Source organism: Lactuca serriola, chromosome 2, assembly GCF_051521515.1.
Source record: "Lactuca serriola cultivar US96UC23 chromosome 2, Lser_US96UC23_V15, whole genome shotgun sequence".
Taxonomy (NCBI): domain Eukaryota; kingdom Viridiplantae; phylum Streptophyta; class Magnoliopsida; order Asterales; family Asteraceae; genus Lactuca; species Lactuca serriola.
The window spans coordinates 172,634,836-172,652,050 of record NC_136409.1 but is presented as its reverse complement, the minus strand read 5'-3'; the positions used below and the strand labels follow the sequence as shown (position 1 = coordinate 172,652,050).

At 37.1% G+C, this 17,215-nt stretch overlaps 1 protein-coding gene, 1 long non-coding RNA gene and 1 pseudogene across 2 annotated transcripts; 1 reads left to right on the top strand and 2 right to left on the bottom strand.

Moving 5' to 3' along the window:
* The first annotated feature begins 6,805 nt into the window (after positions 1 to 6,805).
* LOC145087431 (L-type lectin-domain containing receptor kinase IX.1 pseudogene) lies at positions 6,806 to 8,984 on the top strand (annotated as a pseudogene).
* A 2,605-nt stretch (positions 8,985 to 11,589) lies between these two features.
* On the bottom strand, positions 11,590 to 13,818 carry LOC145087430 (L-type lectin-domain containing receptor kinase IX.1-like). Its single transcript, XM_079025376.1, has one exon. The coding sequence runs from the start codon at positions 13,682 to 13,684 to the stop codon at positions 11,708 to 11,710; it is 1,977 nt and encodes a 658-aa protein (XP_078881502.1). The 5' UTR covers positions 13,685 to 13,818; the 3' UTR covers positions 11,590 to 11,707.
* Positions 13,819 to 14,498: 680 nt separating this feature from the next.
* On the bottom strand, positions 14,499 to 17,119 carry LOC145087429 (uncharacterized). The gene is made up of 4 exons (XR_013700806.1): positions 16,981 to 17,119; positions 15,774 to 15,949; positions 15,428 to 15,489; positions 14,499 to 14,624 (listed from the first exon to the last, which is right to left on the bottom strand). It is a non-coding gene; the product is annotated as an uncharacterized LOC145087429 (long non-coding RNA).
* Between the last annotated feature and the right edge of the window lie 96 nt (positions 17,120 to 17,215).

Genomic DNA, 17,215 nt, shown 5'->3' with positions numbered 1-17,215 from the left:
TAGATGAATGATGAGAGATAAAAGCAATGTTTTAAAACCTGGGTCGACCCGGCCGGTTCAACCGGTTGGACCGTGATCCGGGGTAGAAGGCGGGTCAATTGAGACCGGTTTTTTGTAAAAATAAGAACCGGATTGAACCGGCCGGGTTTCTCCTAAACCGCGGTTCAACCGCTTATATCGAACCGGTTAAAACCGGATTGACCCGTTTTAATAGGGTTTGAATAGTTGGATACAAGTAGCGAACGCCAAAACAACGAGCCGTTTTGCGGTTTCTTCAATGTTTTTCAATGTTTTTAAATATTTAAACTTTGTAGACATCAAATTATTGGTTTTATATGTTTATGCATTATCCATAAAAGTAAAAATATATAAAAATAGAAAAAGACCATAAACCAGGTTGACCCGACGGTTCAACCGGTTGAACCGGTTGACCCGTGAACCGGTCATCATACCGGGTCAACCAAAAACCCGGGTTTTAAAACATTGGATAAAAGATGATGTGAGTAAACATTGGCAACTATAGACTTAGTGCCTAACAAATAACATCGGCAGGTATGGACTTAGTGCCTATTGGACAAACACTGGTAGCTATGGACTTAGTACCTGTTAGGAATTGGTAGCTATGAACTTAGTACCTATTAGATAAACACTTGTAGCTATGGATTTAGTACCCAGCAACTATGGAATTAGTGCTTTATGAACGAGCATTGGCAGCTATGGATTTAGTGTTAGTCCTATAACTCTGGAAGCAAAGGACTTCAGAATGAACGAATGCGGGATAAATGACTCTTAGGATAAATCCTTAAGAGTAAAGAAGATAAAGGGGATGGGTAATTGGGTCGATTGTTTGATTGTTTAAGCATAATAATTATATTATTTTGGGTTGAAAACCCTATGTACTCACCAGGTTTCCCAACCTGACCCACTTAGTTTATTTATATTATAGGTATTGAGATGAAGTCACATTACACTGAGAGATTAAAGAGATGTAGATCACTAGTGTAAATAAATGTAAGTTTTGTTTAGGTTTATATTTATGTATTGACAATGACATCCCAAATGTTTTAGAACGAATTAAAAATACTTTTCTTCGGAAATGCTTTGATAACGTATTTATCATGTTTTACTGGGAACAAATTCCACAACATTTTTATTAAAAGAGGTACTCTTATTTTTATAAAGCATAAACAAAATCGGTCTTTTCTGGCCGTGAAAATGAGGATGTCACAGGGTCATTGTTGGGTTTCTTAGTTTGGGCCTTATTGGTCCATCATACTTCTTTTTGGGCTTCTGGTTTGTACCTTTTGGGCTCCTTTGAATTTTTGGCCCATAAAGGATTTTGGGGGCCCAATTTGGAAAATTGGGCCATAGTTGTGTAACGTCTGATTCGTGGTAGGTATTTTAGATTAGATTTATTCAGTTTTGTGCGGGAACTCGACGAGTTGGAGGCCACAAACTCGTTGAGTAAGAATGGATTTTGGACGCGGAACTTAAAGTCTACTTGACAAGTTGAAGGACTCGACTCGACGAGTAGGGCTGCCAGAATGAAACCCTAATTTCTAGGGTTTTGCACCCTATTTAGAGACCTTCATGCTTCATTGTAGCCTCCTTCTTCGCCCCCTCAGTCCAGTAAAACCCAAATTCATGATTTTAGACCATTTGGAGTGTGTGTGAGTGTAAAGAGAGTGTTTCCTTGGTGCTTTCTTGAAGGAGTTGAAGTTGAAGGTGCTTGGTTCAAGGGAGAGGCTTTGGATCCAGAGATTTCTCTATTGAGGCTGTCATATTAAGGTATAAAGTCGATAACTTGGCTATTTATTTGATAGATCTCTTCTTTGAGAAGTTTAGGGTCTTTAGTAGCTTATTTTGGGGTCCATTCTTGGATATGAGCATGTCTTAAAGTGATGATTTCAGATCTAGACGTCCATGGCCTAAAGAGAGTTAAAGTTGCCAGCTTTATTAAATATTGGCCCTTTTCCATGCCATAGACCTCTTATAAAGCTTACATTTGGTGTTTTTCGCTTCATGACACCATGCATTGACGTAAAATTAGCTACCTTACGTGATATTTCAGCCCTAGGGGACCGGATCTATGGTTTGGAAACATTGAACTCGATTTGAAGTGAGTGAATGGATTTAGACTAAGAGAACTCGACGAGTTGTTCATCCAACTCAGCGAGTTGGATCGTGGTCCCCCGACCTTTCTGTTTACTGAGCAAACTATTGGGTTTTAAATAATATAACACTTCTATGGTGCACATATAACCCTAGATGCTTTGGATCTAAGTTTTCTCTAATTATACATGCAATTTCATTTTTTCAAAGCATACACCCTAGCTGACATGCAATTGGAGATATACAACATAAAAATAGGTTAGATGAATACCTCTTAGTGTAGCTTGTAGTTCTTGGCCTTTAAAAGTTTTAACACCTCAAATGTGATGCATCTAATGTGTTACAAACACCAAATGAAATAGGAGGCTTATGGAGAGAGAGGCTAAAAAGCACCAAATCAGTTATGGTTCACCTTTAGAATGCACTAGCCGATTTGGGGGGGGGGGGGGGGGTTAAGGGGTTACTTTTATAGTGTGGAAATCCTAGAGTTTCTTCTTTGCAAACCCTAATTCACCATGACCCTTCATATTCTTAGGCCCTTTGGGTTAAACCTTCATGGACTATCATATAGGTTTTGCCCATCCCTAACCAACATTGATCATTAGCCCAAACTATAAGTATTACTGATTTACTTAATCAGTCCCCGTAAATTTAATCAGTCTCTTTTGATCACTAAATTAATTTGAAATTAACTCTTGATCAATACTAATTAAATAATATGATTTCTTAATTAATATATTATTCATATAATATATTAATAAATCACAAACAACCTCTTTCTCAAAAGTCCATCCTATCAATTTGCTTCGGTGAAGGTAGCCCAAAAGGATTATGCTACTATCGGGTCAAGTACATACCCATTATAGTTATGGGCTTAGACACCTAATCTAATAGTCTCCCACTTGGATAAGTCTAATAACTATAACTTTCAATGTAACTTCAAAACCGATTAGCAATCGTAGCTCTCAAAAGCCATTGTCGAACTCTGACATAGTCAGTGACGTGTCCTTTAGATAAGGGATCATATAATCCTATGTTCTACAAGATATCATGTAGACAAAGACATGGAATAAGTTCATACTCATTGTCCAGCTGTTTGTTTCCTGATTTCAGATTCGTTTGACATAGAACTTAATTAAACACATCAATTGAGTCCTGACCGGGTCCGACACATAAGTCAAAACAAAAACATCGAGGGGCCCAACATATCGCTTTTAATCCTCTTAGGATAAAAGGAACATATAAACTTCGACTTATATGCTTGTACTAACTACTCGTTAAATCATACACAATAATACATTTTATAACATCAAGTTACTGATGCGGTTTCATACTATCAATGCACAACCAACTTGTAGTCAACAACTCATATATCTTGGTTTGAAGACTATATGATATTATCATCTCACAATTACTTGTGATAAATTTCATGAAGTGATTCATGTGACCATGGGTTTAATCCAATCCTTAGTCCTCCACGGGTACTTAAGAATGTTCTTTACTGCAATCCAGTGAGCTCTACTAGGGTTACCTTGATATCGACTAACCATGCTCAAAGCAAAAGCTACATCATGGCGAGTACACGTCATATCATACATGATTGAGCCAACATCAGAGGCATATGGAACTTGAATCATATCCGCTATTTTTTTCATCAGTTCTTAGACTCTGAGCCTTGCTCAGTTTGGTATTGCTCTGGATGGGCAATTCACTTTTCATGGAATTCTCCATGTTGAAACGTTTCAACACCTTATCCAAGTAGGTACTTTGACTAAGTCCCATTAAGGAAAGCGATTTTGACATCCACTTTCCATATTTCATAATCATGAAATGCAGTTATGGCTAGCATAACTCTTATAGACTTGATTTTGGCCACTGGTGAGAAGGTCTCGTCATAGTCAACTCCAGGAGTTTGAGTAAATCCCTTCGCAACCAATCGCGCCTTATAAGTGTGTATTTTCCCATCCACGTCGGTCTTCTTCTTGAAAATCCATTTGCAACCGACTATCTTACGACCTGGTACATTGTCAATCAAATTCCAAACTTGATTGTCATACATGGATTGAATCTTGCTGTTCATCGTCTCTTTCCATTTCGTAGACTCGAGGCCTGCCATGGCTTCATTGTAGTTGTTAGGTTCATCCAAATTTACTAGTGTATTGTCACTGATAAGCATATCACCTTCAGTAGTAATATGGAAACCATAAAACTCAGGTGTCGTTCTAACTCTACTGGAACGCCTTAGAGGCAAGGACTCGTCAATTGGTTCAACAAGAGTTTCCTTCTCAGGTTTAGCGCTAGTGTTTAAGGTTTAGCGCTAGTGTTTAAGGTTCTGTCACGCCTTAGAGGCATGGACTGTTGACCTTGACTTTGACCAAGGTTGACTTTGAGGGTATTTATTGGGATTATGACAAGTTAATCACATGTTGATTATAGGCAGTTGAGGAGGAGCAGTGCGTGGGAAATATCTAATCTTAGCTTATCAGTTTAGCATTTGAGAGGTGAGTCTCCTCACCATACCAATAGGTCGAAGGCACCATGGCCGACCCATTTATGATATGGGATACTCTAGCTGAAGTTATATTATGAGACATGATAGTTGGTTATGTGCTAGGATTGTATGCTAGTTGTATGCTTGTATGGAAGACCATGGGAGAGCCCATGATACCTGGATGTAAGACCATGTGGAGAGCCCATGACTTTCCTACTAAAGATCATGTGGAGAGCCCATGACAACAGGATGTAAGACCATGTGGAGAGCCCATAGCTTTCCTATTAAAGACCATGGGAGAGTCCATGACACCTAGGTGTAAGACCATGTGGGGAGCCCATATCATCATGGAGTAAGACCTTGGGGACGATCCCACGATATCGCTATATGTTATATGCATGGCTTATGTGATATATGTAGCTTTGTAGCTAATATGATATGTGATTATGTGGATTGTGTATGGAGTATGCTCTGGGGAACTCAGTAAGCATTAGCTTACAGTTTGTTAATTTGTTTCAGGTACCTTGGAGCCTAAGGGCAAGGGCAAGACTTGATGGTACTTTAGGTGTGACTTGATGAATACCAGGCGGCGTCTGATGAATGTCGGGTAGGGCCTAAATTATGTATGGTATGCAATATTTTGGGGAGCTCATTAAACTTTGTACTTACGGTTTTATGTTTATAGTTTCAGGTACTTTTGAATCCAAGGGGAAGAGCTTGACGTGATTGCATCACATCTGCTATTATTCCGCATTTATGATATGATTTGTACTATGATAATTATTTTATACATTTTTACACTTTGATAGGGTTTGAAATGAATGATTGATGGTTTTGATTGACTTAGAAACAAATTTTTTTTACTTTGTATTTTTGGGTGTTACAACAACAACAACAACAACAATAATAATAATAATAATAATAATAATAATAATAATAATAATAATAATAATAACTATAATTTGAGTTTGTAATCGTCAATAAATGTTGTTTTGTTTTGTATAAGATATTGTTCAATTTAATTTAGTGATATTACTTTCATTTGCTTTTTTATTTTATTTAAGAACTAGAAATTGCTCTCTTCTTGCTTTGTGTCGATCATTGTTGATAAAGATTTTGCTTACTATGTTGTATCACACAAAAAGGAAGTACACATTTTCTATTAAATAAAAATCATTTTCGTAATTTTTTGAATACATGAACTATTCTGTAAACAATGTTTTCCGTAAATTATAAGGATAGTTTTGGACCAAATTTGTCGAGATATGAAATTCTTGTGGCACATGGACCATTTTGTAAAAACAAAACTATACATAGACCTCTCTGTAAATTATAAGGACAATTTTTGTAATTTATTTTATATACATGTACCAAATCTGTTAATATAAAAAAATTTGATGGCCAAAGTATGAAACCAAAAACTTCACTATTCCTAAACAGGTTACTCTAATTTTTTATATATAATAATTCTTGATTGTTTACTCCTTGTTTGTTGATTGTTTACTTGTATCACAACAATTCAACCTTTCCGTTATCATTTGATTTGAACATGAGTAATTATATGTTTTCTATTGTCATTGTTTTGAAATATTCTTACCTGTCTTTGGCGGTGATCAAGGAAATGTGAGCCAGATAATGACACAAACGAAGAAGTCAATGAAATTTTTTTTTTTGGTTGCTTGTAGCTTGGCGGGTTTGAAGCTCCAAAATGGCAATTATCTTTCTGCTAAGTTGACTCGTGAGTCTTGATGATTTATTGCCCGTTGTATATAATGTTCAAGAACCTTCTTATATTCATATAAAAAATATGAGTGTAGTTTAATAATCTTGAAGATCAGATTTAGTCCTATATATATGGATTATTTGTTTTTACATTTCTTCTATGGTATTAATTTATCAACATATTCAGGTGCTTGTTGCAAAATGAATTTCCACATTGGTAGTTGAAGCACATCTTGAAACTACAAACCCCATCTGGACATAACAATCAAAACTTTGAAAACTAAACAGACAGAGACAGGATTGCATTATCATAATATTTTTTTTGTTTGTTCCTAGGTATAAAATTATCTTCTAGGTTGATGTTAAATCGCTTGGTCGTCTTATTCATTAGTTAATTCCTACTGTAATTTTCACGAAACTTTGAATATTTATATAAAATTATGGCATTAGCATCCACATTAACTATAGGTACATGGTTTTTATTTATCGATGTATTCAGGTGTGTGTTTTTGCTTAATTAATTAGTCATGGCTACCTCTTTCAGTCGTTCATCATCTCCAGTATTTCAAATTTCTTGTATCTTTTTCTTTGTCAATTCATTTTTAATCGTGTTACCTTTGTCTGAATCGGTATATTTCAATATCACTCGGTTTGAGGCTGATGCAACAAACATACTCTATTCAGGCGATGCGGTGCCATCTCTTGGAGACATAGAGTTTAACAAAGTGAATTACCTCAATCGTGTTGGCCAGGCTGTATACGCAGATACAATCCCGATTTGGGATAGAAAATCTGGTAAGGTTTCAGATTTCACCACTCGCTTCACCTTCATCATCGATACACAAGCTCAATACTCCTATGGCCATGGGTTCGCTTTCTTTCTTGCCCCAGTTGGCTTCCAAACCCCCCGCAACTCAGCTGGTGGGTTTCTAGGCCTGTTTAACACAACTTACACCGATTCACCCCGAAACCAAATGATTGTCATTGAGTTTGACTCTTTCAGCAACGAAGAATGGGATCCTTCATACGAACATGTGGGTATCAATAAGAACTCAATTAGTTCGGCTAATTACACTTCTTGGAATGCTAGTTTACACAGTGGAGACCCTGCGGATGTTTGGGTTTCTTATAATGCTACCACTCAGATTCTAAACTTGTCATGGAGCTATGGGGCTAGAAATGATTCTAGAGAGAATACCAGTCTTTCGTATCAAGTTGACCTCCGGGAAGTTCTTCCTGAGCAGGCAACAGTTGGATTTTCGGCTTCCACTGGTACCAATGTGGAGAGACATATCCTTCAATACTGGGAGTTCAATTCAAGCTTGAATATAAAAACCGAAGATGATTCCATTGAGAGGAAACTAGCAGAGGGATTAACAATCCCTATTGGCGTTCTGGTTTTAGGAGGCATAGTAGCATGCAATATATTAAGGAGGAGACAAAGAAAAGCTAAACAAAATTCATTAGAGACAGTCACCTTGACATCAATGATGAACCATTTTGAAAGAGGAGCAGGACCGAAAAGATTTTCTTACAGAGATCTCGCTTCAGCTACCAACAACTTTTCTGATGACAAGAAATTGGGCGTGGGAGGATTCGGGTGTGTCTACAAAGGCTATTTATCCAGTGAAGCCATGGCGGTTGCTGTCAAGAAAAATTCACAGGGTTCTAAACAGGGAAAAAACGAGTACATAACCGAAGTAAATATCTTTAGTCGTTTAAGGCACCGAAACTTAGTACAACTCATTGGTTGGTGCCACGATCAGACTCAATTCTTGCTAGTTTACGAGTTTATGCCAAACGGAAGCCTTGATTCCCACCTCTTTGGCAAAAAGAGTCCCCTTGGGTGTGAGGTACAAGATTGCTATGGGTTTAGCTTCTGCGCTGCTCTATCTGCACGAAGAATGGGAACAATGTGTGGTGCACCGAGATATCAAAACAAGCAACATCATGATTGATTCAGGATTCAACGCGAAGCTCGGAGACTTTGGATTGGCTCGACTCAGGGACCATGAGTTGGGTCCACAAACCACTGGTTTAGCGGGAACTCTGGGATACTTGGCTCCGGAATACGTAACCACAGGAAGGGCCAGTAAAGAGTCAGACGTGTATAGCTTTGGGATAGTTGCATTAGAGATTGCGTGTGGGAGAAAGGCGACGGATCGCATTGATGAAACATTTGATCTAGGGTTGGTGGAGTGGGTTTGGGGTTTGCGAGGAAAAGGCGAGCTGCTTTCAGGAGTGGATCAGAAGCTGAACAAGGAGTTCGACACCAAACAGGTTGAGTGTTTGATGATGGTGGGGTTATGGTGTGCTCACCCCGACCAGAGTTTGAGGCCGTCGATCCGACAAGCAATTCAGGTGCTTAAGTTGGAGGCTGCGGCCCCAAATCTTCCAATGAAGATGCCGGTGCCCATGTACTACACAGCACCAGATGCTCCTGAAGTCAATTCTGGAGGCGCTACGATGAGTTACACCAGCATTCATCTCGCGCGTTGAACAGAGTTCAACTAGTCTTTGTTGATGTGGTCGATGGACGTAATATTGTAAATTATCTAAACGGACTTTAATAAGTCAAGTAATCAAGCTAGTAATTCAAAGTTTGGTGCTAGAATATTTACTTATTTTAGACAAAATTACATTCTTTTGTCTACATGCTTTTGTGGGTTTCTGAATTAATTTCAGTTTTTTAATTTTTAATTCTTAATCATCCATGGAGACATTTTATGTCACTTGACATTGGTCCTGGAGCTATTTGACTTAACAGATAAAACTTTAAAACCATACAATGACCATTTTGTTCTTATCATAAAAATCAAGAATGACCATTTTGTCTTTATCATATGCATTTTTAGTATCTTCATTTTTTAGTGTACATTCTCAAGATTATTTAAATCCAACATAATTACAAAACAAATGTTACCAAAATCTTTTAAAATCAAACCTAATTATAATAAGATAAAATCGAATGAAATATAATCACGCACATCATCATTTAACAAAATAAGGGTTTTCTTTTGCTCATTCAAGATCAACAAAAACCTAATCACAACCATAAAGAAAAAGATTGTTAGAATTGTCCTAGGAAAAGCAACCTCCGACTATCAAATTAGATTGGGTGAAACAATGAATATGACTTCTTGTAGCCTAGAGTGAGCCATCTATATCTATAAGAGAATAATAAGCAAGAGAAGAAAAAGAGCAAGATCAAAATTTGGGGTCCCTCGAAATGGTGGAGGGAAGCCTAGGAGGGGAAGGCCAAAGAGAGGGCAATAAAGAGGGATGAGGCTTACATTCCTTTAATATATTTAGAATTCCTTACACATTATATACATTTAGTTATATACACTGTTCTTACATATAACAGCTTTAAGTACATTACTATTATGAGTAAAAAGAAAAGTAAATTGCTAGTAGGATTGACAATTTTGTCCCACTTCCCCACCATGTTACCTCCGGTACCAAGTGGGTAGGGCGGTGTTTCGGCATCTCCCGCCTTCCATCTATATTGCTTTTCCCCTTTTCCTTCTTTGGTCCACTACAAAACAAGACAACAATTATGTTGTAGCTTCTTTTTATGCGATGCTGAGTGCGTGTGGAGGTATTCCTGCAGATACGGATGCGCTACATAGCTCACCCACGTCCCTTCTTGAGCATTTCCCAAAACCGTGTCTACTATCCTCATCAGTGAAAATTTTAAATGAGAGTGTTTGAAATTTAATCTCAAAATAACTTATTGATTTTTTGAAATGTCAATAAGTAAAAAAAAACGTTTTGTAAAAAGAAAAAAAAAAACTTTTAAAAACTAATCCAAATATTAAAAAAAAAAACTTTTTTTTTTATCATCATAAGTCAATAAGTCTTTTTGTCTTAAAGTCATTTCATGTTCAAAAATGAAATTTCAAACACCCTCTAAATGCCATTATAAATAAAAATATTACTTAGTAAAACTAAGACAAAATTGCAAGTTTGGTCCCTATGGTATGTCAAAAATTGGATGTTTGGTCCAAAAAGTTTAGGGGTTGCACCGGTGGTCCAAAAGGTTTGATTTGTTGTGGAATTGGTCCAAAGGCTTAACAGCCGTTTGTGTCCTCTGTTTGTGTGAGGGTATTTCTGTCAATTCACACCCCTTCTTTTAATATCTTATCAAATTAAACCCTAATTAATTGATACCTACCGATAAATCATCTGTGCAGTTCCCCAGAGCAAACACGGGAGGCGATAAGCCCCCTTTTGATCCCTCACCATTGTACCTTCCAGTCGAGACAGAAGAGGCGCCCTTAAGCCGCCATTGCTGTTTTCGTATTCTCCTCTGCGAAATAGTGAAGCACCGGAGGTGCTTCTCCCAGCCAACGACCGATCGCCTCCACCTCCCCTCCTCGTGGCTGCCTGACCACCAAACACAACCTTCACTGGCTCCAGTCGCTACTACCGTGCCCTTCGTTTTTCCCCATCGCACCTCATGACTGGAGTAGAAGAAGAATGAGTCGTCGACTACCACCTCCTAACACCCCTCGCTACCTCCTCCTTTCCCTTCCTCTTCTTCGACCTAAATCAAATCCCAAATGCCATCAGTGATTGCGAATCAATCGACGAAAAATCAGAAGCCATCGGACCCCCTTCCTTCAGCCAGAAGAACGATCGAACCTTCGCTGACTTCATTTTCTTTCTTCTTGACTGCCTTCGGTTCATTCCCGTTCCAATATCCTTTTCCTCCCAATCGATTTAGCTGCATCAAATAAGGCTTTTACTTGAATCGGATCTGATTCGTCGGCTTTGCAAGAAACAACTTGTGGGGATTCAGATTGAGATTTGGAATTAATTTCTGAAACGACTAGATCCGCTTTAGAGGAATTGGAAGTGTAATTGACGACGAGTTTTGCTCCAAGGGATGCTAGGTGGAGGGAGATGGCTTTGCTGATACCGCAAGAGCCGCTGGTGACTATTGCAACCCGGTCCTGTTGTTGGAGGGGCTGAGATTGGGTGGTTTCCGGTGGTGAGACTGTGCTGATTTTACTAGCCATAGGTGTTGTTGAGTCTTGAAGTTTGAGTGGAGAATTGGAAGTTAGATAGAAATACCCTCACACAAACGGAGGGCACAAACGGCTGTTAAGCCTTTGGACCAATTTCACAACAAATCAAACCTTTTGGACCACCGGTGCAACCCCAAAACTTTTTGGACCAAACATCCAATTTTTGACATACCACATGAGCCAAACTTGCAATTTTGTCTAAAACTAAAGTTATATTGCTATTATAATAAAGAAAAACATAGTAAAGTTGTATATGTGAAAAATAAAAATACATTACAAGGAAATCGTTTAACGAAGTATGCTTTTGGTTTTAACTTTTAACGAATAGCTAAACTGAAGCTATCCACATTCAACGCACGAGATCGATGCTAGTGTAAGTCAACGAAGCACCTCCAGAACCAGAACTGAGCTCACGCCCATCTGGTGCTGTGTAGTACATCGCCACCGGCATCTTCTTTGGAAGATTTGGGGCCGCACCCTCGAACTTAAGCACCTGAATCGCTTGCCGGATCGACGGTCTCAGACTCCGGTCGGGGTGAGCGCACCATAACCCCACCGTCATCAAACGCTCCACTTGTTTCCCATCGAATTCCTTGTTCAGCTTCTGGTCCACCCCCGAAAGCAGCTCCCCTTTTTCTAGCAAGTCCCAAACCCACTGCACTAACCCTAGATCAGAATTTGGGTCAACACTATCCATCGCCTTTCTCCCACAAGCAATCTCTAATGCTACCACCCCGAAGCTGTAAACATCCGACTCTTTGCTGGCCTTCCCTGTCGTTACATACTCAGGAGCCAAGTACCCCAAAGTTCCGGCTAATCCAGTTGTCTGTGGACCCAATTCATGGTCCATGAGTCGAGCCAATCCAAAGTCTCCGAGCTTCACGTTGAATCCCGAATCAAGCATGATGTTGCTTGTTTTGATATCTCGGTGAACCACGCATTGTTCCCATTCTTCATGGAGATAAAGCAACGCAGAAGCTAAACCAGTAACGATCTTGTACCTCAAACCCCACTCGAGACAGCTCTTTTTGCCAAAAAGGTGGGAATCAAGGCTGCCATTTGGCATAAACTCGTACACCAGCAAGAATTGAGTTTGATCATGACACCAACCGATGAGTTGCACCAGGTTTCGATGCCTCAAACTGCTAATAATCTTTACTTCGGTTATATACTCTTTCTTCCCCTGTTTAGAACCCTGTGAAATTTTCTTGACGGCAACCGCCATGCCTTCGCGAGCTAAGTAGCCCTTGTAGACACACCCGAATCCTCCCTCACCCAACTTCCGGTCACCGGAGAAATTGTTGGTAGCTGAAACAAGATCCCCATAAGAAAATCTTTTTGGTCCTGCTCCTCTTTCCAAATCATCGTTCATCGATGTTAAGGTGACTGTTTCCGATGATTTCTGTTTAGGTTTTCTTTTTCTCCTTAAAAATACACCAAATGCAACTATGCCTCCTAAAACTAGAACACCAAGGGGGACTATTAATCCCACTGCTAGTTTTCTTTCCGTTGAACTATCTTTACTCTTCTTTACAATATTCAAGCTTGAATTGAACTCCCAGTATTGAAGGATATGTCTCTCCACATTGGCACCAGTGGCGGCCGAAAACCCAACTGTTACCCACTCAGGAAGAACTTCCCGGAGGTCAACTTGATAGGAAAGACTGGTATTCTCTCTAGAATCATTTCCAGCACCATAGCTCCATGACAGGTTTAGAATCTGAGTGGTAGCATTGTAAGAAACCCAAACATCCGCTGGGTCTCCACTGTGTAAACTAGCATTCCAAGAAGTGTGATTAACCGAATGAATCGAGTTCTTATTGATACCCACATGTTCATATGGAGGATCCCATTCTGAATTCACGAATGAGTCAAACTCGATGACAATCATTTGATTTCTGGATGAATCGGTGTAAGTTGTGTTGAATAGACCTAAAAAGCCACCAGCTGAGTTGGGTGGGATTTGGAAGCCAACTGGGGCTAGAAAGAAAGTGAGGCCATGGCCATAGGTGGATTGAGATTGCGTGTCGATGATGAAGGTGAAATGAGTGGTGAAATCGGAAACTTTACCGGATTTTTTGTCCCATATTGGGATTGTATCTGCGTATATGGCTTGACCAACACGAGTTAAGTAGTTGACTTTGTTAAACTCTATGGTTCCAACAGAAGGCATGGCATCGCCTAAATAGAGTATATTTGTAGCATCAACATCAAAACGGTTGATCTCGAAATATACTGATTCAGATAAAGGTAACAAGAATAAGAAAAACATATAAGAAACTAATTGAAATCCTGGAGATGATGAACTAAAGAAAGAGGTAGCCATGGTTAAGCAAAAACTTAACACACAGTGTAAATGTCAATGGCACCTGAATATGTTTTGATAAATACGATGAAGGATGCTTATTATATAATATGGATGCCAATGCATATCCCTACAAACCTTGATCTACAAGTTTCACCTAATGCCTTGATTTTATATAAAGATTCATAGGTTCGTGAAGATAGAGTGTGAATTAACTAAGCAATGAACAACTAAGCGCTTAAAGTCAACATAAGAGATAATTTATGTTAAAGAATAATGTCGATGATTATACAAAAAATATTATGATAATGCGATCATGTCTCTTTCTTGATTAATTTTCAAAGTTAAAGACTCTTTTTCCTAGGTTTTTCTGGGATTGTGATCAATTCAACCATGTAAAAGAATATAAGGTTGCCTGCAATTAATAAATCTAATTCTGCTCCTATCAAGAGCTCCATCAAATGCATGATGATGTTAGACCTCGCGAGTACCTTCTTCTAGATCTTCATTGATCTGAAACAGGCGGCATTATTCCAGCTTTCTTATTTATCTCCCATGATAAACAAGTAACAGTTGGAGGAGATAATTAAATAATTACTTTAAACAGAGATAAAATATGCAAATAAGTTTTATATATTAATTTCCCCCCTGTGTGTTTAATTTTCAGTCAGAAAGATGAAGTAATACATATTTAGTTTAGATGAAATATATTGAAACGGATATCCTCAACTTGAAACAATATGTAGTTTAACGACCTATATATATATATATATATATATATATATATATATATATATATATATATATATATATATATATATATATATATATATATCCCCTAATCTAATAAATAAGTACAATTTCGCCACGTGGCAATCTCCAAGCCCCCCAAAATCGAATTTTCCCGCTTCTTTTACTAAACTAAATTGTCCAAAATGCCCTTCATTTCCTTTTGTAATCCCTGTAAGTCAGCCATGATTTTAGAATTTATATAATTCAATCATAACAAAAAAAAACTATTTATCCACAATATACATATTTTCCATATTGAATTCGGCAATACCATATCTTCTCCCGTTTAATTCGTTTTTTTATTGTTAAGATTATCAACATTTTTTCATCATTCCATTCCTTTTAGAATAGAGTAAATCGCAAAAAATCAGGAAATAGATTTCAATCCACGTATTCTTCATATCACAATGGTTTTCCTCCTCTTATTGCTTTCGTTTTCTTCACCTCTTCCACCAAAGACAAAGATCAAACAACAGCAGGTTGGTACTTTCATAATTCGTGTTTTTTATATGTTTATGATTTATAGTTTTTGCTAAAATTTTCATTAAAAAAAATTGTACATTGAATGTATAAAGAACAGTTCCCGTTTAAACTACATACAAGAATTTTTTACTTGTATAATCGAATTTTGCCTACCAAGTTCACATTTTTTGCTCTACGGTCTAATTTCACAGATCGACCATGTGAAAGTACAAAAATTATTTTCTGTTACTAGCACTGTACTTTCACATCACTTCATATAAAATTGATCTATTATTTATAAATATATTTCTGTTTGCTTTGCTATTCTTTCTGAAATAACATTGTACCGATCGAAAATACATGTAAATAAATTCAAATTCTGATAAAGCTTTTACCTGCATTCAAATTTATAAAATGAAATGCATTAAAGATGGCATATTTAACGGGATAATATCATTCTATGATTTCAATTAAATTCAGATTACTATTTAAAATGTTCATCATTCTCACCTGATTTTATTCCCCTCTGTGGTGCATTGTTTCACGTTTCTGAAGTTCATATAGTCAGCCTTCTGCAACACATTGCAAATCAGGTTAGCCTTTTGAATTTGTCATTGTTCTTTATTTCATTCACCGTTTTCTGCTTGTGTTTTGTGTTTACTACAAGTTACAGCTAACAACAATCATCTCTATTTCGTTTTTTTGTTATTATCTATTTGTTTTTTACGACAGATAACAAAGAATAAGATATATAGTTTAGAAAAAAAAATCCCAGAAAATCAGGAACAAAATTTCAATTTACCCCTTAATATATGACACCCTAATTATCATTAATAAAAATCACGCAACTTATTACCTTAAATATCGTAAAAACATGATCCCTTTAGTTTTTCAATTGTATCTTCACCGATTGTAATCATCATTCATGCATTATTTGAGATTAAAAATACAATCGGCTCATCACCTTTACACAAATAAGCATTCTTTCAAGTTTTTCCGTCTTTGCTTTTCTTCCTTGGCATTCGTTTTCTACTGCAGCAAATCCAATAAACAAAGGTATAATTCTATTTTTTTTTCCAATTCAACCATTATTGTTAGTTGAGTTGAGTTAAGCTTTCGTACATAAACACAGGCAAATATGGAAATTCTGATAATCTCATGCTTTTTTTCATTTTTTTTAACTATAAACAAATTCATGTAATTTGAATCTGCTTATTTAAACTATATTTCATAATTATATGTTTAGTTATTTGAAAATAAAACAAAAGCAATAGTCTCTACCATGATGACATATCATCCATACATGTACCAGTTATACAGATGAGATAGCGTCAAATGGAAAATGATTGTTGTAATTTTTTTAATAATCAATGTAGTAAGTTTTTAAAAGGGTATTGTTCTCCTTTTTCTGGTTTTTGATGGATCAAAACATGGATACAATAAAATTTCTACATGTTTTTATGGTATTTTTCATGATAATTGCAGCAATATCCATTCGGGTTAGGAAGGCATTTGTAAAAAGGTCAAAGGGCAAATTGGTCTTTTTAATAATTATTGTCAATTGTGATAGGTTTATTCAAGTATGTATGAATTATGATGACTTTTGTAGGCAAGGGATAGCAGAATTCGGTGTGATTATTTGAAGTTTTAATGTAAAACTAAACTAAAGGGCATTATTGTCTTTTTTAGGATTCTATCATATTTAGTTATCTTCCAATATGCTTTTCTAAAAGGCATCAAATAACTACACATTCATATAATATATGAATAGGAAGGATTATTGAACACATAAATGGTCCCTATAAATGCTCACCGTAAAGTATAAACTCAAAAAAAGATGGTTCCCGTTAAACTATAATTGCAAATAAGTACATTTTTCTCAAAATAGCTATATTAATTACAAAAATGGTCCATGTAACGTGTATAAATTGAATGTGTTACTGGTTCTTTCATTTTCGTTTATTCAATGAATATTGAGAATACGAGTTGCTATTTTTGTGTCAAGTTCATAAGAATTAGTATACTGCATTGAACACCAACTATTTGATAGTGTAAAGGCTTACCTTAATATCAATCGTACTCGAGTAATCAATATACTCTTTTCTGTTCACCGGATCCGTGAGCCCATACCCCGTCATCTTTCTAACGAACTCAATCAGGTGCCGGAAACTTAACATCAACTGTCGTCTAGCATCTGAAAGTATCATATCAGTCTGGCGGCAGTGGCGGTAACAACTCCACCGATTAAGCTATTATATGAGTGGTGACACGCCAGCTATTGCAATCAATCGAAAACCC

What these genes read in the sequence shown, in the direction of transcription:
- LOC145087430 (XM_079025376.1), bottom strand. Translation starts at nt 13,684, where the DNA reads ATGGCTACCTCTTTCTTTAGTTCATCATCTCCAGGATTTCAATTAGTT.